The sequence below is a fragment of the Chinchilla lanigera genome, unplaced genomic scaffold (genome assembly GCF_000276665.1).
Source record: "Chinchilla lanigera isolate Chin_1 unplaced genomic scaffold, ChiLan1.0 scaffold00069, whole genome shotgun sequence".
Classification (NCBI taxonomy): domain Eukaryota; kingdom Metazoa; phylum Chordata; class Mammalia; order Rodentia; family Chinchillidae; genus Chinchilla; species Chinchilla lanigera.
This window is the reverse complement of record NW_004955470.1, coordinates 11,673,445-11,695,607: the sequence shown is the minus strand read 5'-3', so window position 1 is coordinate 11,695,607 and position 22,163 is coordinate 11,673,445. Positions and strand designations below refer to the sequence as shown.

The 22,163-nt window shown below is 48.1% G+C and overlaps 1 protein-coding gene across 1 annotated transcript; it reads right to left on the bottom strand.

Annotated features, from left to right (window-relative positions):
* Positions 1-1,203: 1,203 nt before the first annotated feature.
* Positions 1,204-22,117, bottom strand: Slc5a7 (solute carrier family 5 (sodium/choline cotransporter), member 7). Its single transcript, XM_005400796.2, has 8 exons — positions 21,918-22,117; positions 18,261-18,374; positions 17,197-17,352; positions 12,229-12,377; positions 8,849-8,992; positions 6,195-6,348; positions 3,683-3,900; positions 1,204-2,386 (listed from the first exon to the last, which is right to left on the bottom strand). Exons 1-8 carry the CDS (start codon positions 22,093-22,095, stop codon positions 1,760-1,762), a joined length of 1,740 nt encoding a protein of 579 aa, XP_005400853.1. The 5' UTR covers positions 22,096-22,117; the 3' UTR covers positions 1,204-1,759.
* Between the last annotated feature and the right edge of the window lie 46 nt (positions 22,118-22,163).

The window sequence follows — 22,163 nt, the reverse complement described above, 5'->3', positions numbered from 1 at the left end:
CAACTTTTGCACTTATTGCTGAAGACTGAAGTTAACAGCATTTTGGTTGCAAATGGCAAAAGAGAAACATTTTTGAAAAAAAGTGCTTTCGTTTCTATAATGCAGACTGGCTTCAGTCCTGGGATCCCAGTCCCCGGCACCGTCTCAGCTCAGCAGTTCACTTCGTGTTTTCAGCCTGGTTCCAGGCTGTTCTTCCTAACAGTGTGTGTCTGGTGGGAAGCACTGAACCCTCTGTAGGACACAAACTGTGCCTATGTATATTGCATGTGTGTGTATATTTTAGCTCAAGAAAAGCAGCAACATACTATTTAATGACTGACCTCATGAAAGCGATGTACATACTACATGTTAAAGCTGATGGCTTCTTTCCCTTTAAGACTTATTTTTGCTTTCTGTTTTCTGCCACATTTTGAAATTCACTGTATGCTTTGTGGTAGTGATTTTTCCAGTCCCGGAAACTGGCTCATGTGAAAAAGTGTCACAGGGTGGACCCCTCAACACTAAACTGTCTCATCAGTGAATATCCAAACACGAATAGGGTTTGTGTCTCTGAGTTTACTACAAGGAGGTGCTTTGGGAAGTGCTGGTAGTAAATGTTCAACGAAATTCATGTTAGTTTATCAGCTTCTTTTCCATCAATCATAACTGGTGCATGTAGCAATCTCTTTTCACATATGGCTCAATTTCACCCCCAATACTGACTTAGCTAGTGTGCCAAGACACGACTTTGTGTAGCATGTGGCGAAACTTTAGACACTTCAGCTAAAGATAAAAGTCTACTCTTCCGATCACTTTTTGCTTGATGTCCTTATTGATTTATTGCTGTCAAGTCATCTAATCATCTCCTGGCACTCCAGATACCTTTATCTATGTACTAGGGACATACTCAAAGGAGCCCGTTGTTCTCCTGAATCACAAAGTGGACTCTATCTTTCTAACAGTTTTTACATGAACAATGCCACTCTTCATTAATTTCTATGTGTTTGATTTGTCTGTGCCAAGAATAATTTATGCTACTACTAATAGAGTAACAGATTGCAAGGCTGGGAGGTAGCACAATGGTAGAATGCTTGCCTAGCATGTGCAAGGCCCTGGGTTTCATCCCATGTCCAAAAACAAAACAAAACAAAATGAAATGAAACAAAGCAGAGCAGAACAAAACAAAACAAAGCCAAACCAAAATAAAGTAAAATAAGGACAAAGCAAAACTAATGTTACAGTTCAGACTGTGAAAGAAGGGGCCAACCATCACAGTAAGAAAAATCAGTGGCTCATTTATACATCATTCACTGGAGTGATTCGGCCTCTGTATATGCAGTCAAACTGACTTGCCAGTGATGTAGCCACCAGTGTGCATAAAGCCTGGCCAATTTCCTCTTTCATAGGCTCTTTCCATAGTGCACTCTTCCTTCCATAACGCACTTCCTTTTCTCAGGATAGAGATGAATCCTCTGCTTTTTGATGGGAGATTTATTCACTTTTATACCTAACAAAACTATCAAGCATCAAAATTGAAGCTACTACAGATGAGAAATAAAGTTGTTGCTTCACAGCTGTTGCTCCTAGCTTGCCATGTATCTGTGTGGTTGAACACTATTCTTCCTGAACTCTTCCTTTAGGACTTATTTTTTACTTTTTTGACAGAATTTTTGTCCTCTTAAACTCTTTATATTTTAATATATATTTTATATGTCACAAACCGTCTTCCCAGGACTACCTTCCCACAGTGCTCTGTTTGGGAAAGCAGTAGCAGAAGGGATCACTGTAAGTTGTCCTCAGTTCCTGATCCTTCTGGGCTGGAATCGACACTGAGGAGTGCCTCTTTATTGGTGAATGTTGAGCTCAGAGTTAGGCTCTGCCGAGGTTTCACAGGTGCAAGTTCATCTAGTTTAATATTTTCATTTCTGACCAGAATTGTCTTGTCCATGTTTTCTTCACTGTGCCTTGCAACAACGGCATCAAACACATCCAGTTTTGGTGGCATGGTTCCACTTTCAAATAGGTATTTGGCCAGATAGGAGACACAGATGTTGACGAGGAAGGAGGTCACCATGGCGAGGGTCTTGAATGGGAACCTCTGGTTGTAGACACCATTGTCCATGTAGTACCCAGGGTAGAAGATCAGAGGTTGCAGGTACAGGTAGGGCTCCCCACCTGTTATTCTTAGGAAGATCCCAACCACATATCCTGCCACTGCCCCATATGTGTTGGTCCCCTTGATGAAGAGCACACACAAGAGCTGTGGGAAGATGATGATGTAGACCAGGTCGGAGCTGAGGTACCAGAGCCCGTACACAGTCTTGGTCAGCAGCGCCATGGCTGTGGCAGATGCTCCAAACACAAATACTGTGATTCGCATGACCCAGACAATTTCTTTGTCTGACGCCTAAGAAAGAAAGAAACTGGGAGTCAGGTTTGCTTCTAAGGTGTTGCATCCTTTAGGCAAAGAACACGACATATCTCTACGCTTGAAAACTGGTGTAAAGAAGTGCTTGGGTGAAATAGCTCAGTACACTGACAAAGGCAACCCAACTTACAACCCCAGACAATGAGCCTGTGGCCTCCTGTATCATTTGGATGGGCATTTGTGCACTGCATGCATACAGCCAGTCCTGCTAGCCCTTCACTGTGTGTACAGGGAAAGGTAGACGAATACCCTGGCACCATCAGGAATAACCAGGCAAGGAGGGTTTCACTTACACCTATTAAGCAGGAGCTCTTGTGTGGCACTGAGACAGTCAGGGCCATTCTTATTTCCTCTCTCTGCAGGAACGCCACATCTTTAAGGCTAGTCAGGCCTTCTGGGTGTTTCCTAAGTAAGAACCACCAGGATGCTTTGCTGTTGACCTAGGAAATCTGGAGGCAAGCTATGCCCTCGGAGGGAGGCTCTCGGCATCTCAGGGCTCCTCGTGGCCACAGTCCCAGACAACAACTGATGGTGCCACAAGGAGAGTCAGACTCATGGGATGTTTACGAGGCTGTGTCACAGAGCTAATGAGGAGCAGTCCAATGCTGCACACGGGAGGCCGGCCCTCAGCTCCTGCTGTATTTGGTATCATGCTAAGATGCTTTAGGCTGCATCACTCTTTGATTAGAGACAGACAGCTTAAATTACAGCAACATGACTGAGACTCTTGGAAAACAGTAATTTGATTTGTTCCCTTAGTATTAACATGAATTATAACATGCACTGACAATATCCATTATAGAATACATATTCACTGTTACTTAAACTTGTATGCTTAGTCAAAGCAGGGCCAGGCTTTAACATAGACCATCTTTCTCTCCCTGCCTCTCCCTCTCTCTCTCTATTCGTCTATGCATGGGACCAGAAGCATTTTAGACTTCAGGACTTTGGGTTTGGAAATATTCACACTACATACTGAGGTATCTTGGGGATGAGATCCAAGTCTAACAGTGAAAGGTATGCATGTTTTGTATAAACCTTATACACATAGCCTGAAAGTAATTTTATACAATATTTTAAATTTTGTGCATGAAGCAAAGTTTCATGGGGTGGAATCTCCCATGTCAGTACTCAAAAGTTGCAGTCCTTGGAACATTTAAAATCTCACATTTTCAGATGAGGAAGGCTCAACCTGTAACACCATCTACACGATTCATGCAGTGACTACAAGCAAGCACAGCAACGACAAACTGTGAATTAGGACACCATGCTCACGTTTTGTCTGAAGGAGAGCTGGTAGATGTTCCGTGCGAACATTGAACTGGCCGATAGGATGGACGAGTCGGCCGAGGACATGACGGCAGCGGACACCGCGCCCAGGCCAAAGAAGGAGATGTACACAGGACAGAGGTACTGCAGCACGATCGGGAGGATCATGTCTGCCTCACCCCTGTCCTTGGGGCTTACTGTCCCGAACGAGGTCTGGTTCCAGTCTGTTGAGCAGAAACAATGACTGTAACACACCCTTGGGGCCATGCACCCTTTACCACGGGGCTCATCTGTTCATAGGTAGTTTGAAAACAAATTCAGTCATGTGTGATGTCCCGTGATGATTGTGGGAAATGTCTCACATGTCTAGGCTTCTGAGGGCACAACCAACTTACAGCCTTTGTCTGGGTTGTGCTGACCAGACACACAGACTCTTTTTGCCACTGTGGCACTGCCTTATACAAAAATCTCAGAAAACAAATGCTCTTACATGGAATCAGAGTTTTATTTTTCCAGTACCTGGAGCTGAAAGGACATGTGTGGCCTCTTTCTTAGGGCCGTCTTACCTGGGTGCAACAGAGAACAACTCAGTGGCTTTCTCATCTACCTCCTCCTGTGTCTGTTTGGTTTGGAGCTCCCTGAGCTCTGTTTTTCTCTAATTAAATTCTGCATTGCTTAGAATCTCATTTACCAGAAATGGGAGCATGCCTGAGTAAGGGCAGTCCCTTTTTATTGAATGAAACTACATTCTCAGGGTTGAGATTTTAAAGAGGGTTTTTAAACTTGGCAGGGTGAGAGGACTTGAAATGTAAGTTTATCTTTGAATTTATCCCATTTCTATCGTTTAGTTATGGCATGTGTTGAATCCTGGAACCTGTCTGTGTATATCAGCATGATAGCTTTTCTTTCTTGCTTGCTTGTTTTGTAGACAAAGTCTCACTAAGTTGCCCAGGCTGGGCTTCAATTTACAGTCCTCCTGCTTCAGGCCCCAGGGTAGTGGGAATTGCAGGCAGAGACCGCCACGCCCAGCTTCACAGTTTCGTCTTCATTTGCTGAATTTCCTTCGTGTCGTGATGATAAGTGAAGTGGTTTATTTTGCTCCACCATATTTTCTTCCCCCATTTCCCTCTATAATTGGCATGTAAGCCAAGCTTAGATGACACCAACTCTAAAGCCTTAAGTGAGATGTTCTTACACCAGAAATCACAGTCAAGAACATGTACCCTGCCCAAGGGAGAAGTGGGCCTACAGTTGTTTTTGCCAGCCTATCATCCAATGCACATGAGGGTCCACGCACCTCCCCACTAAGGTCTAGATCCCTCCTCTGTTAGATAAATCCAGCCTTTCCCCAAAGGCGTCACACACAGCACTCCAGTGCAGTCAGCTGTCTGCACACTCTCAGTGCTTATTCACAGGTGGACAGTGGGAAGGGAAAGGGGTGCCATGACCCAAGACTGTTCTTTCTCGCATGAAATAACCCAGTAACCAGCTCTACCGGTTGAAAGTCAAAGTCACTGTGTGCAGATCACCCTGGACCATCTTTAGAAAACACAACAGGGTGAAAGGTGAACTTTCTCTATGGTGTTTTAATATCCTTTACCTAGAGAATGCCTTTGAACTTGGGTTAATGTGATGTCTTCTCATTGAATGCATTAGATGATTACAATCATCCTAAGTATGGCTCTGAGGTATAGATAATTCTCTCTGTGACAAAACCTGAGTCTATAGCACCATGTTCATTACATAGTGGTCTGCAGTTTATTCTCTGAAGTGCAAATCCCTGGGGTGATGACACTGGCTATCACAGGGGGTGCTTTGGGAGGGAACAAGGTCACAGCCTTGGAGCCCTCCACAGTGTGATTAGTGAGGTTAGTTCCCTTATCACGGAGCCCAGAGGAGCTTGCTTCCTCTGCCAGCAGGAGAGGAGAGGAGTGGAAGGGTCAGGTGTGGGGAGTCCAGTCCCATCAAGGGCGAGATTTTAGAACAGCTCCACATGAAGGTTACCAGGGAAATAATATCTCCTATTGCTCTTTTGAAGAATCATTTTGTTTCTTAATTCTCTCAACCTGTGTACATATTGATTTCTCCAAGAAAAAAAAAACATCTGATAACCATGGAAATTATAGTTAGACTCAAGTGCAGAGTGGCCCGTGGGAAGCTGTGAAGACAGCCAAAGTCCTCAGCACTTTGCCTCCTCTGGTGCTTCCGGAACACCGGACTCCAGCTCTGTCCTTGACAGTAACATCCGCTCACTGTGCAGTGGCCAGTAGCAGGGCTTTCTCAGAGCCCCGCCAGCCCTGGACACAGCTGCACCCTGGCCGAGGGCTGCTGGGAGAGGCGTCCTTACAGGAACCTCTGAGATACCACGCTGGGGAGGGGGCTATCATGCAGGGAGCACCCAAGAGTGTGGACCATGGCACCGCAGCACAGCGCAAGGGGCCACACACTGCGGGGACAGGGAAACGGGATGGGGAGCGGGGCGCTGGGTCTTCCTCTCTGGGGAGGCTGTGGGACTTACTTGTGGAGGCTCCAATGGCCCCGATGAGCACGGCTGGGAGAGCCATCACCAGGCACCCGAAGGCCGCCAGGAAGGACAGCACCTGTGCGTAGGTGGCCGAGGATGAGGACAGCACCCTCTGGAAGTAGGCCTGCCACGGGATTCCGCCCAGCGTCTACGTGAGAGCCCGGGGGGAGGACGGTAGTTAACGTTCACTGTGCTGGGTTACACTTTCTAACAGTTGCCTTTCTGGAGGTCCTGGGTGGGCTGCCAGGTTCAAGGAGACGCTCTGCAGCCCGAGCACCTCCACTGCCCTCACTGTGCTCCCTGTGATGCGAACCCCTCTCTCCTCATGTGCGCTGAGACTCTGGTCCCCTGTTGATGAGTCCCCCCGCAGGGCCATCAGCAATGCAGCTGCCTGAGGGACCGTGGTCCCTTCCCACCTTGTGTGAACACAGGGAGAAGTCCCTGTGGGAGGGACTGTCTATCCCCAGACCCTGACCAGCCAGTCCCTGGGTCATCAACGCCACAGCTTGGAGGACTGTGAGGATACACGCCTGGTGTTTACCCAGCACTGCCGTTTACGGTACTGGGTTGCAGCAGCCCGAACAAACCAAGACAACATTCCCGCCAGGCTTTTCACAGCACAGAATTTCCCCGATCATTCTCCTTTGCAATGGCACAGCACAATCCTTTCTTTTCTTTGTTTTACCTACTTTAAGCTGCTTTCAAGCTCCCCTCAAGTCTTCAATTTGTTCTCATCCAGAAGTTTCCATCATCATAAAATATTTTCAATATAATTAAGATTCTGAAAGAATGATGTGAAAGCTGAGTCAAACCAGCCTCGTCCACAGACCAGGGCTGGGCAGTGCAAGAGCCGGAGGGGTGCAGGAGGGGGAAGGCTCCCCCCAGGGCTCCTCTGACCTCAGCTGAGGGGGCAGCAGAATGCTCGGAGGATGCTGTGCAGCACCAGGGGGCATCGGAGCTCCTGCCTGTACTCACTCCGCCTGGCATCTAAGCGTCCTCCTTAAAAGTACGTGACACAGGACATGCGTGAAAGCCAATGTAAAGGCACACTGCAGGAGCGTGTGACGTTCATGTTGAGCAAATACAGTCAAAGCCGTCTGGAGACACTGAACCACAGCGGGGCTGTCCGAGAGCCCTATGAAGTCTGTACGGAAGTGGAACAAGCAAGGACGGTTTGGGGTGACCCAGGGGTGGTGAGGAGGACACCAGCACGGCAAGCAGGAAAATACAGAAGTGACTCTGCATCAGTCCTCCCACACCCAGATGATGCCCTAGTTGCAGATAGGGGTGAATAGGGTCCCAGGAGGGCAGCTAAAGGAAAAAGGAAGCTCCAGTCCCACAGACAGCTGTGAGGCGGTGGCCAACCAGCTGGGCTGAAGGTGAGGGTGTGCAGCTCATCGACAGGCTAGGTTCTGGCCCCTCCCCCAGTGCAGAGCCCGTGTTCCTCGCAGCGTAAATGCCTTGGCACATGAGCTTGCTGTGTCACAGTGCACGGAGGTTTCCTCACTGCCCGTCTCTCCCACTGGGGTCTGAGCCGCGGGATGCCCACCCTATTTGTTACCCTCTCACCTGTGCCACGCACGGTGCCCGACACATGACTTCCAAGCAACTTCCCTCCTTAAAGGCATCGTACACGCTTAGAAGCAAAATAACAGAGCTGAAGAAAGTGTTCTAGAATGCACGGTTGTACTCCTCAGGTCTCTATTCTTTCAAACACTTTCTTTTTCTTTTCACAACTCTTAAACCAATACATTATTAACTCTTCCAACGTCAGAGAGAGACAGGAGCTGGCGCACCCTGATGGCGCACCAACCACCTGCGTGGTTAGGTCATCACAGGCTTCTTCTTTGTGCTTTTAAATAAGGTGAACTTGACCTCTGCTTACAAACAGACTGGAGGTCTGTGTCCCCCTAGAACTCGAATGTTGGAAACCTAACCCAGTGGGCAGTTTCCAGAGGACTGCAGTCTGCTGGGCGGGACCAGGTCCTCAGGAACGGGACCAAGGTCCTTTTGAGAAGGGGCCATGGCGCTCCCTCCCTTCCTTCCCCTCAGGAGAAAAGAAAGGACAGAGGCACCCGGAAGATCATCACCAGAGCCTGCCCCATGGCCGGGTTCACTTCCTGTGGGAAAACAGCTCTGCTCCTGGCACTCACTGCAGCCCTAATGCAGTCTAGGAAATGAGCTAGGAGGAGGCGGTGTTGAAATCCAGTGAAGTGCCGTAAGCTCAGAGTCATGAAATCCTGTCAGTGCTCTGAAGAGGAAACAAAAGCAACCCCTTTCCCCTCGACTTTGATACAAGTAGTAAATGATTTCTTGTGTTGAAATCAAATACAGAGTGTTGTTTTTGTATATAACCATTCTTGTTAGTAGAATTCTGAACTCTGGAAAGTTCTTTTGGATTTTCCCTCTTCCTGAACAGTGATCCTTGCAGGCTCCTCTCCTGGCCCCTGTCTTGAGCCACTACTTCCTGGGAATATTTCCCAAGGAACCACTAATTCACTTGCTTCACAACTGAGAATGCATGAGTTATCTATTTCAGAATAAATAGGCTCTTAATGTCTTAATCCAGGCCCTTGGGTAGGGAGTCTCGGAAACGCCTTCGATGTCAGGAGCACCCAGACCCCGTCCCCAGGCTGGTCACCACTTACCAGCAGCAGAAAGTTGTCCAGCCAGGTGTAGACCTCGAAGGGTTCAATGGTTCCCAGCCAGGGGTCCTGGAACTTGGCATGCACTGCTGTGAACCCGATGTCAGTCACCGCAGGGTGAGAGAGGGCGAAGGGGACGCTGATCCACTGGACAGGAGAACACGGGAGCCTTAGTCTGACTTCTAAACGCCGGGGAGATGGGGACTGACGCCGCGTGAGCCGCGTCCACTGTGGCACAGCCAGCGTTCCTCTCATTCAGATAGAGGAGGACCCGAGGTCACGCTGTCTGTGACACCACGACACCCTGACTTAGCAAAACTGAAACAACGCACACTGCCAGCCCAGGGAAAGATCCAAAGCATAAATTCAAAATACAGTTTCTACTGGATGTGTTTCATTTTTGCATCCTTATAAAGTGGAAAAACCCTGAGTTGAATCTCCGGAAGTGGAGGGCCACCTGTGTGCTCTGTGCATGTGTGCGCCCCGTCTCCTGGGGACAAGGTTGGTGGCACAGGGGAAGCTTAAGGAAAGGGAGAGAGGAAGACAACCGTGTGGAGAGACCAGAGTTGCAAGCTTAAGTATCTGCATCTGTTTTGCAAGCAACTGGGAGCTAGAGGATTTCCTCCGGGTGTTAGAAAGGTTTCAGTGAGATTTCCTCTGGATTTAGGTATTGTGGCTGGAACAGTGCGAAGCCGCCCTGGGTCATCCCAGGGCCACCTGCACAGAGTGTGAAGTGTTGCAGTGCCATTGGGACGGGGATGTGCAAGGACAGTGAGGAGGATGAAGACAGCCAGTAGCCCTCAGGCCTCGGGTGAAGGAGGCCAGAGAGGCAGGGACAGGGGACCTCACACAGGCTTGTGGCCCCACTGGTGGTGATAAAAACCACCCACTGTCTGAGGGTTTGAGAAGAGCTGGTGTAAGGAGTAAGTTAATCAACATGTCTGCATGTATAGTAACTAAAGCTTAGAAGATAAACGTTTACAATTCAATAATGTCTTAACTAAGTGACCCATAGAACTTCATTCCTCAACAAGGCAGATTTCATAGGAGAAAGATACTCCGGGGTTCACACTCGCGAGTGTGCACCCCTCCACCTCGCCCTCGCACACTTGATTTATGCGCCTGTGTGTCTTCAGCTCTGGTCTTGTGCAAAGCAAGGAAGCGTCACATACATCATCCACTAATGGATGCGGCCCCTGGGGCGCATGTCTTGGAATAACAAGCACATCCCTTACCGAGCTGTGCTGCCGAGCTAACCCCACCCCGACCTTCTGGAGAGAGATTTATTTCTGTGCTCTCTGCTTTATCTTTGGAAGTTTATGATGACGTTACTTAAATATCAGAATTTCTGCACTGTCCACTTGAGTTTTGACAATTTCAAAATAAATGATAGTCTTTGAGCAGATTAATATGAGTAAATAACAGTTCATAAAATGCAAACAAAATATCTGAAAGAGAAGAAATGTAGTATTTGGTAGCACAAGTTAATTTATATTTAAACTATAAATCTAATAGTAGTCCTTTTAAATTTTTCCCCAGGATATCACTGTCGATGTTAGAAAGTTAAAAAAAGGATCTGCAATCATTCTTCATTTTTTTCATCTCTAAGTGTCTAACCCGAAAGCTAAAGTAGATGGACAGCCTTTCTTTACAAAAAGTAAAGAAAACCAAGGAAAATCAAGGGACTTGAACCATCTTTGGGGACATGAGTCAGGATGCCCTTGCTCTGCCTGTGGCTTCTGCACAAGGGCATTGCACCCCCCAGGAAATGTAGCTGAGGTGATCATGAGATGGATGAGATCATGAGCATAAACCCACATGCTGGATGACCCAGGACTCAAAAAGGACAAGGGTGGACAAGATCATGAATGTGAGCCCAGGATGGCCACAATGTTGGACAAGATCATGCATGTGGACTGGTATTATGGCTTATGTCTAGATACCCCCCACCAAGTCTCAGGCACTTTTAGTTGGGCTTTTTTTAGAGGCAGTTGAATCTAGAGTTTGTGACTGATTCATGGTTCAATGCTAAGATTAAGGGTGCTGGGATTAAAGGTGGGTGATTGCTGGATCAGGCCACTGATTGGAATGGCACTGCCCTGATCCCAGCAGTCTGGATAAGATAAAAGGGGCAGAATGAGACATGTTTCCCCCTTTTGCTTTTGTTGCTATTGCTGCCTTCCACTGCCATGAGCTGTTTCTCCTCTGCCATGTGCCACCCTGCCTTGGAGCCGGCTGAGTATGGACTGAAACCTCCACAAGCTGTGAGATAAATAAACCTTTCTCTTTTTTCTTTGAGTGTTGGATATTTTGTCTCAGCAATGAGGGAAAAGTAACTAGGACAACTGGGGGGATGGCCACATGTTGGGCAAGATCATGATGAATGTGGACCTGTGATGGCCACATGTTAGAGGAGGTTGGAATGTGGACCCAGTATGGCCACCTGTTGGATGAGATCATGGATGTGGACCCAGGATGGCCATGTGCTGGAGGAGATCTGAATGTGGACCCAGTCCCATGTGGAGGAGGTCAGGACTGAGGACCTGATGGCCCATAGCAGAGCGGGCACACTCTATTTTACATTTCTTGTGATGTGTCTGAGGTGTTTGGTACTATTATTCACAGAATTATAATCTCCATGTTTTACAGTAGGAGTTTGCAAAGAATAAACATTGACTAGAATGTGCTTAAGACATGCAGGAGAATTTTAACACTAGTCATACTCATGTTTCATATTCTACAGTACTCTACTAAATCCACCACACGTATGACCTAACTTAGCCCAGGGCTTGAAAGCAAAGTGACAGATAATAAATACTTATATTTTCTGACATGGTAAACCCTTTGTTTTTGGATCTCAGAGATAGAAGATTAATACTTGGAATCTACAGCTTTTCTAGTGGGATAATTTCTGAGTCCAGTGAATAGTCTCCTAGATAATATGTGAGCACAGAGGAGGATAAGAGACATGTACAAGTCACCACTAAAATCTAAGTTTTGCTGACATGAAGAAAGTTGTTATAGTCAGTTCTCAAAGAAGATCATGTAAGTTTTCATCAAAATCAGGCATGAGGGAAAGGAAGACCTAGATGCTTCCAACAATTCAACTTGGGGGACACCTTTCTGTCAAAACTTAGGAGAGTGATTAGAGTTTTTGCTTAATTAAATCACTGAGGAATGATTTAAACTTCAAAAGACTATGCAACTTACTATGTATCACTCCTGATGGAAAGTAAAATTTCTACCAACTGTTGTTGTCACTATAAAACACCCTTATACCCATAACCCACAATATCACATTATCACATAATATCCATAATGTCACATTATCCTTTTCTTAAACAGAAACAGGAAGACAGAAAACCTGCTGCGGCTCCCCTTACCAGTCCTAGGAAAATGCAGAAGAGTTGGACGACATCCGTGTAGGCCACTGAGTAGAGGCCACCCACCAGTGTGTACAGGGTGGCGATGAGAGCAGACACGATGACAGACACGTGCATGTCCACGTCGATGATCACACTGATGGTGGCACCTGAAGGCCAGAGAGGTGGGGGTCACAGCAAAGTGGAGGTGAGCGTCCTGTGCCACAAGAAAGGCACTTGGGACAACAACTGACATGGGTTTGTGTGCTGAGAACTTCATCTAGTCCATGATGTCAGATCCAGAGAGATATTTACTCTTGCTTTCTGAGGTTAGTGTTTCCCTAACTTGTTTATATGACACCCTGAAATCAGTTACACGAATAAAGAATACCTGACACACTGATTCTGAGAACTTACAACACGTTCCTCAGGTATCTGAGGCTCCGACATAATTAAATTCATGCAAAATGTTTACTCACATCCATGGGAAAAAGCAGCCTTTCCGAGACTCACGAGCAGCCACTCCCACATTGTACAATGAATATTCATTTGTTGTTTTGCAACTAAGTAAGCCTCTGACTTGTGAATGAGTTCTGTCCTGGGAGAACTGTTCACAAGTTGGATTCATTCACCAGCCAGCAAAGTGAGTCTCACACAAGACGCCTGTGAAAGCTCACAACTCGAGTCTTTGTAATTTGAGGACTTACTGTACTCTGCCCTAGACCAGCCTGTGGTTGGGGACAGATGCCATAAGCACCAAAGAGGGAGACAGGTTTGTGAGGGGAAATCATAAAATTGGCAGATTCTATCAGCTTCTCTCAAGTCAAGAAAAATCACTTTGACTTCATTTGTTTGGTAGAAATGCCAGTCCTCCTGCCAGGATGCCAGTATGCTTGAAGAACCCACTTTGAATATCACCTTACATAGTAATTTTCATCATCAAATTGTTAGGCTGGCCTTGGAAGTTACACGTGTTTAACTTACTTTGTGACTCTGGGTGCTGTGCTTGATGGTGCCTATTTTTTCACAGAAAACTTCATGGCATGGGCAGTTTGGGCCACTGCAATGCTTGGGCTGCTGCCTCGCGACTCACTTGTGGCTTCGTGAGCCCTTTCCACCGTGCTCAGGGATGTGGCTGTAGTTCAGGCTACTGAGCATCACTGTTAGGCTCACTGCCTGCTCACCTGCCAGCTAATGGTGTGCACAGCCCTCAGGTACGAGAGCCCGTTATCCCAGAGCAATCCAAGAGAGCTCAATCTACGATCGCAATGCAAGATGCTCCTGTGCCTTGTCTACGGGAATAAAGTAAAATTATCCTCTTGAATAAAGGTCAATTAAAAAGAAAAAAAAAGTAAGTTTCGGGATAAAGACAAAGGAAAGAGGTCACTTATAATTCCATGACTTCAGATCGTTACTGTGGTATAGATATTTTACAGCTTATTTTTATCCTGAAATCCTTAGATTGGAAATTTAGATGGAGCTCTTCACTGTTCTTGTTTGGGGGTAGTTCTCCTCTTTATTAACTGTGCCAGCTACAGTCCCATCAGTTATGAGAATTCAGTGATGCCAGAAAGAGGTCTGGCCTGCAGTGTTGCTGTCGGCAGAGACCCTGGAGAAGCCACTGCCCTCTCTGTCACCCTTGAGAGCAGGTTGAATTTTTCTCTAAAGTATTTTCTGAATAGTTACATTAACTGTAGTAAGTAAAGCAAAACTAAACCTCTAGGTCACCACTGGGATGTAGCTCAGTGCAAAGACCCTGGGTTTAATCCCCAGTATTGCAAAACAAATGGCTGCATCACAACGTCTCAGGAATCCATGAGCCAAGGGGAGGGTGAGAGGACCGGACACACGAGGGCAGAGATGTAGAAGCCACGAGAAGGGCTCCTGGGCTGCTGCCCAGGTGCGTCTCTGCACCGAGGGAGAGCCGGCCCTGCCCAGGGGCCTCAGATGGTGGCCCAGGGCCATGGACCAGGTAGAGGAGAAGTCCTGCCAGAACCAACTCTGAGCAAGGCCATTTGAAAGAAAATAGAGAAGAACAGGCAAAGAAATGATCATGCGGTTGAAATCTGTGGAAACAGCTGTCCTCACAGTACTTACATAAAGCTGGTCATACCTGAAACCTATGGTATAAGAATTTTGTATCCTGCAGTTATTACTTTCAAGAATTTCTGTTTCAATCATCAAAAAGGTGCTCCCATGTCTCAGAACCATGCACACTGCAGTGAGGTGGTAACGGATCTGATACACACCCGTTCTTAAGTAACCCACGTTATTTCCTGCAGACACTGACTTTGAATTATGTCCAGCTATTATTTTTTAAGAAAATAGAGATGATAATTAAAAACACAATGGTTTACCAGAGCCTAGATCTCAAATGAGCAATAAGTTTTAGATACATGTGCATACCTGTGAGTATGGAAAGGGAGAGGGAGGGAGGGAGACAGAGGGAGAGAGAGGGAGAGGGGGCGGGAGAGAGCCGGAGCTAGATTTTCCCACCTTTCCATGTGTATTGTGAACACATGCACAGATGCATATATACAAATTAACTAACTGAAGCAAAGTGTTAGCTACTATGGTCCATGTTTACCAAACATTTTAGAAACATTGCCTCATTAATTCTGTTCTTTCCTGGCTCTGTTACATAAAGTGATCTTTACTAAGTCGGAGTGAACAGTTTGTATTCTATTAGATATTTAGCCCACTCCTTTCCTGATACCTCAGCAGGAAGTTTGTTCTTAAAACCCAAATTTTCTGGTGCTGAAACCAATGGGAAGTAACACCTACTGTTTCCCAGCTCAGGAGGGCGGGGTGGGGAGGGACATTTGCAGTTTCATCTTGGTACCCGGGGACACAGTGCTGTTATCTAGCACCAGAGGAGGACAGCATTCTGCTTCACAGCCACCGAATTATCTTCTTTTCCACCCAAATCACTTTGTTTTTACATCTGAGACCAGGAAAATGATGTTAGGTTATGTGGGAGACTGGGAGAAAAAGACAGTGTGCCCACAGCACTATCTAATGTTCAAAGGCCACCTGAGATGACAACTGAATCTGGAAGACAAGTTTGCAGCCTGGGTTATACAGCCCGGAAGGGAGCTCCTCCTAGCTTGCTTCTGTTCTGGCCACCTCAAGGCTGCTGCATTTCCGTTTGCAAAATGAGATGGAAAATAACCTGAAGGTGAGTGGCCAGAGTCAGGGAGGACCTCAGCCCTCAGTGGGATGGTACCAACCCACCCGTGATGGGCCCAGACAGCTCCTCGGATGCTGCTTTTCTAAATGCTGGGAGCTGAGAAGCCAGGGCTGGGGTCTCCTTGGCATTATTGGTCTCGGTTCTCAATTACACTCTAGAGAGTCTGCACTCAGGTTCCAGAGCCCTTGATGTGCGCAGGACCCAGTGGTGAGATGGGAACACACTAAGGGGGAAGAAAGCAACGTTCTTTTTTGAAAAACGTAGAGCTAAGAAAGATTCATTCATTCATTCATTCATTCATTCATTCATTCACTTCCTGTGTAGGATTATAACTGCAAGCAAAGCAAGTCCTGCCTTCATGACATTTGCCATCCGTGGCGTAGGACTGAAAATACTGGACGTGAAGTGGATAAACAAGGCCATGTACAAAGTGAAAGGACACATCCAGTGAAAACAGAGTGGCAGGTGGCTGGGCGTCCGCAGCAGACACTCCTGGCCAGTTCCTGGGGATCCTCCCGGGAGGCCCCAGGACAAGTGACAGGCAGATGCAAGGGAGGGAGGAGGGGAGAGGTGTCAGTGGGGCCCTGGGAGGCAGGAGAGGGCTACAGCTCCTGGAGGAGGAAGACAGTGGTGGGTGTCCTGAGCAGGGGGAACCAAGGCCCGGCTCACTGCGGACCTGTTAGAGAGCTTGCCTTTCTGCAGGAAGGGACAGAAGAGAGCAGACTTAGGAGGAAAAGCGTGGCCAGCAGGTGGAACCACAAAGCAGGCAGAAGGGCGCAATGGTGACTGCACTAACCAAGGGAGGCCTGGCCTGGACAGGCGGCGGGAAAGGAGGCAGGAGAAGGACTGGTCAGGGTGGAGGAGCCAGGGGCGGGCGTGAGCAGCTGGCGTGGCTGGGACGCGCTGAGCATCTGCAGGGTGCGGTCTGCTTCCGCCTCCCCTCAGCCAGGCAGGCAGCCTTTGTGTCCCCAGGCAGCCGCAGTGGCTACAGGTGGCCGCCACCTCCCTGCCTCCCTCAGGTTCTGCTGGAGGACAGGAGACACTCAGGCCTGGAAGCCTGAAGAGTGGCTGAGACACCTGTGCCCCTGGGGAGGTCCACACTACAGCACTCAGCATCTGCACTACGAGCCACGGCCCTGGGCTTCACAGACCTCAGCATGTGGCAACAGCTGAGGGACTGGTGACATCCGACTGTCCTCGTTTACTGTGGACTCACACTCGGTTTCCTGTTTGGTTTTAATTAGACAAGTCTCACGCAAAAGGTAACATCTTTAGAAATATTAATGCTTCTAAAGTGCCTGGTATGCTGTGCATTGAGCTGAGAGCATCCTGCATGCGTTTGAAAATGTCAGTTAACAAGGCAGGCATTAGAAGGAAACACGGGGCAAGGTGAGCAGTTCTTGGGTCAGGGAAGCGCCCTTTCTGCGGGACAAGTGCAGGTATAACTCAGCGACTTAAATTTATCCAGCACCAAGTGTTCTCCCTAACACCCGGCTCGGGACATTAGTTTTGAAAAATGAACTTCACTCTTTAGCTTTGCTTAATTAACAATGCTTTGTTTGAAGTCCTGACTTGAATAGGCAACTCTTGATCATCATAACTGTAACTACCACCGATGTGATTCAAGCAAAAAGCAAATACACTTCAGCCTCTGCAGCTGCACTGCAGGGAATGTAGAAGTGATGGTAAGATTTCACCAGTATAAATACAGCTAAGGACATGGCTGTAAAACTAGGAAGTAAGTTTATGTGTCTGCTGGTCAGGGAACTGGAGGTATAGATGGGGCGATGCATCGTTACCTAAGGCGGAGAAAATCGCTGCAGCCCAGAACATCTCTCCCATGAGTGCGGGGATGAAGAGGAGGCCGCCCATGCGCTTCCCATAGGTCTGCTGAAATGGGTCTAGCATGGTCACGTAGCCCTTGGAGCGCATTGGTTTGGCAAAGAACAGACCACCTAGAAGAAATTAAACCATGATTCTGTGAAGATTAAAAATGCGTTGTGTAATAGTTTCTGCCAACCTTTTACTATGTTATTTCTCCTGGGAAATGAATTCTTAAGAACATCTATCTGGGGCTAGAGATACAGCTCAATGGCACAGCACCTGCCTGGCAAGCGCAAGGTCATGAGTTCAATTCCTGGTACTAGAAAAAGAAAAAGAAAATCTAACCGTATGGAGGAGCCAATCTGTAGTGCAATGTGGCTACAGCACTAAGAAAAGCTGTAGCAACCTATATACCTAATATTGCATTTGTCAAGTGGGTAACTGTATGGCATAATCACGGGGGCGAATCTACGGCACATGGACTGTTCATGTCGCTGAAAGCTCTAAAAGGTTTGCCATCCATGGTGTAAGTGAAGCATGTGGATGGAAAGCAGTGGAGCTGGTTGGTGCTCACCCAGAGGCCTTGAGCACAGCACTGAGATGATCTGAATAAGTATCAGATACAACAAAGGTATTTTGAGTGAAAAGGGAAGAATTCTGTGTTAAATTGTTATATAACATTTTTGACCATTAGTTAGTCTGCCTTCCAAAAAGAAAGTCAGGTACAATCAAGTTGATTCATTTCAATAATATACCCGCCCTCATTTTGAAAGAAATAGAACATGATTATGCTAAGAAGTGCACTGTTCTTATGGTCACGGGATCAAAGGGTTGTTTTACATATTCCATAACAGGAGATCAAACCATCTGAGCACCAGCGCTCTGCTACATGCCAGTTTCTGGTAGCAGCCTCTTGTAAGTTTGGGTGACATTTTCCCACAGCAGGGACTGACATGGTTTAGCTCGTTACTTCACTTCGTATTCATGCTCCCGCCCGTCCTGCTGCAGGGAGTGAGACACAGATTAAACCTCCACTTACCTACAACCAGACTAAGAGCATATCCTATGGGCGCCTGGGCCCACGCGAGGCCATGGTCCGGCACGTAAACTGCCTCCGCGGTCCCGTTGATGTACCCGCCTCCGACCCAGGTGGCTGCAATAGAGGGGAGGGGAGCCGCTGTCTCGCAGGTCACCCCGGGATCCCGCAGCCTGGCACAGCGACCACTGGCCTCGTGCCACCAGGAGCATGCGCGGTGTGGCTGTCCAGGCTTTGGGTGCTCATGAGAGCTCCAGGAGGAGACGGGAGCAGCTGAACAAAGGAGGCGAAAGGGCTGGAGAGGGTGAGTGTGGGCAAGAGAGTTTTGAGCCCAGGATGACCGACATACTGAAGTTAAAGGATGCTTTGTATTGATCACGAACTGAAAACTCTGAATGTATTGAATTACATTAGTTACATTATTGACCTCAATTTAATTACTTCTTATGCTTTTTTAAGGGGCATTTGTAGAAAATGTAAGGTAAGCTGGGGGCTCACCTTCTGTGTCTGCGAGACCGTGCTGCCCGGTGCCGTCCGAAAGCATTTAGCCATCAGCACTTGTGGTGAGGTTACCAGAGACCACACCCTCTGAGCCCACGCAGGGCGGACTCTCCAACCCTCTCTCCAGCCCGCAGGAGGCAGGGCCAGGTGTCCGCACTGCAAGGCCTTCCATTTGAAGTGCACAGATAATTTACACCGACCACGACTGCTGTCCTCCAGGAGTGGTGTGTGTATGTGCATGTGTGAGTGTGTGTGTGTGTGAGGTTTTCACGAGCATTTTCTCAAATACTCTGGCAACATGGGCTGTGGCAAGTCTGGCTGTGTCCGCCGTGGGCTGCGCTCAGAATATGAAAGGAGGTGAGACAGGGCCCCACTCCCACGCATCCACGTGGATCACAGTGACCTCACTCCTTTCCCTCTGCACTGCAGACGCTCAGGGCTGTGGCCAGCACCTGGAGAACACGGTGCTGAGGGCACAGCACTCACAGCCCTTTAATCTGGGTGTTTTCATGTGGTGTTTGGTGTTTCACAGGAAATACTAAGAAATACACTCTTTCAGATATACAAAACCTAGCATAAATGTGTTTAGCTATATAAAATGGAGCGTAATAGCTAAGGAGGAATGTCAAGAAGCCAAAGAACGCAAGTGCGGCCGCTGTTTTCTCTTAGAAAGCAACCTCACACTTGACACTTACTGAAAAACAGGAAAATGGAACTGCACCACGCGTATCCGCAGCCTGCATATATACACAGGAAATGTTATTCTTTAAGAATATAGTTAAATGTTAAAAATGACATCTATGTAGGGATTAAGTAAAGGGCTGATGGTCAGAGGCTGGTAAGAAGCTTAGCAGAGGTAAGACTAGGTTCTGGGCTGTGTGATCCCACTGAGAATACAACTTCACTCTACAGAATTCTCTAAAATCTCACAGAGCATAAAGAAAAGACATAACATGTATAGCACTCCCTCCAAGGTGATCCTTTCTGCGATGCTCAAGCCAGAATTTATCTGGCTTTGAATCCAACAGGAAGCCAAGAAAAGGCTGTGCTGTGAGGTTAACATTGCTTTTTAAATGTTTAACTTGAGAAGTTTTGTGCATGGTGATTTTAAGTCATTTAAATGGGGGTTTACACGCTCACCCCTGAAGTGGACAAATACACAGGCAGCCGCCACTCCCATCCTCACTGGGGTTTCACTCTGGGTGTTAACACATAACGGATGCCGTTGTTTCCCTCACTATAAGCCCTGCTGGGGCTCTAGGCCCCCTCTCACACTGGGTGTCTGAGCGCTGCGGATGAGCCTGGCAGGTGCAGGCAGGGCTGGGCCCGCCCCCGCTGGGCGGGGCTGCCGCCTGCACAGAGCGGCGGTGGGATGACGGCTGACAGCAGCGCTTGGCAGTGGTCATCCTTCACTGCACACTCTCCTGTCCCTCATCCAGAAGGAACCCTGGTACCTGAAGGGTTACAGCATCAGAACGTCGGGCAGGGCCGGCTCCGCACTGTGACTGAACAAAGTGCCACGGCTCCCCTCTCTCGGTCCTTTCTACTCCACATCGGCCCTTCCTGTTTGTGATTTGCATCAAATCACGGGTGAGAACACAAGCTCTTTCACACTGTTCATGTTAAAGGAATAAACATTGTCGACCTCTCTTCTGCATGAAATACATACCAGCAAATTAATCTAATAAAGTTTAAATAGTGTGATTCAGATTTTAAATGGATGATGGTTTTGACTGCGGTTCTTATGAATTTTGAAAAAGACAAAAGCTTTTGCAAGTGAGCTAGACCATGACACTTTATAGGAAATGGCATTCAAATATTTTCTATATAGTTTAATAGTGTATTAGGCTAAAAAAATTCCCTCTATATAATAAAAGAACAGATTCCAAAACATTATCATTATGATCATATTGAGTAGAATATTAAGCTAGAGCAATAGAGCATTATAATAATTTGCAAAGAATAAAATACTTTGCTTGTTCCTGCAGATGTTACAAGCAAAGAACCCCATAAACAAACCCGCAGAGGACTGCCTGTCCAGCACCAGGTCCAGGCTGTCCGGCCGGGATACCTGAGTCCACCCGGCTCTGGGCCTTTTTAACCTCATGGCCCTGGCTCTTCACCTAATCCCACAGCCTTTTCACGGTGCTCTTATAAAGACCACGCCAGTCTCCATGCTGTTGGTGAGGCATTCAACAAACTGCCTGCCTGAAAGGTTAGCTCCACAGTCCACATTAACTTTAGGTGGCAGACGGTCCTACTTAAGACTTCCAGAATGTGGACGCTGTCTTTCTCGACAGCTTTGGTGAAGTTTTTGAAGCACAGGGTAAATCACTTGTAAATGGAATCTCGGACCTGAAATGCAGCACCATTTGGATGTGGTTTCCAATGGGGTATTTCTCCAACGTTCCTGCTAATGTGGACTGCATTGCTAAGGTCTAGATACCTACGAGGACCCGGATGAAATGTGTCATTTGTAAGAGGAACACACAACGTGAAAGATGCTGTTGTTCAGAAGTATTTCCAGTGAGCAAGACAGTATAAAAACCACCCCCTACCCTCACAGCCCTGACAGCCAGGAAGAAAGCAGCCTGCCCCTCCCAGCAGCGAGGGGTGGCCAGGGCGGGGGCCTCGGCCCTACACGCCCTGCCTTTCTCCTGCGGGCAAGGTTCTTGCCAACCCCACCTAGCGCTGTGGAGGGGCTTCCGGTAAGGAAATCGGTTATCAAGTGGGAAAAACAGGTTTGGAACCGGGCGCGGACCCATCTGGAACTGTGCTGTGCCCACATGTACTGACGCAGGGTAAAGCCATCGCCGGTGTGTCCACTGACATCGGGCGTTAGGGAGCTTGGGGACAACTTCCCGCACCTACTTAGGGGCCCACGGCGAAGCCTCCCCACTACCCAGCGGGGGCACTGCGTGCAGGGCCAGGCCCCTCTGCCCCCTCCACCCCGTCTCTCTGCTCCCACCTGGGGCACTCCCACCCTTGCCTCCCCGAGGTCCGGTCGGGTGATTATCAGATCATTTGGTTCAAGTAACGCTCCCTTTCCACATCTAAATGTGAAATGATTGAACGGAACCTGAAGGATGCCCAGGGCCAAAGCGCCAGGCCTGCCAGGCTCGGAGAAGCGCGCAGCAGACCCACGGGGCGGGGACGCACCTGTCATGGTGAAGCCGCCCACCAGCAGCCCGATGTCGCGGCCGCCCACGATGATGGCCTCGCTGCGCTCCTCCGCGCTGCCGCTGTTCTTGGTTCTCCAGGCGGCCCAAATGCCCACCAGCAGGATGAGCAGGTAGAACACCACGATGGCGACCAGCCCCTCCACGTGGAAAGCCATGGCGGCCGCTGCTGCGCGCAGACGGAGGCGGAGGGGTGCGGGCGCCGGCCAGCGGCTCCGGGCGGGCA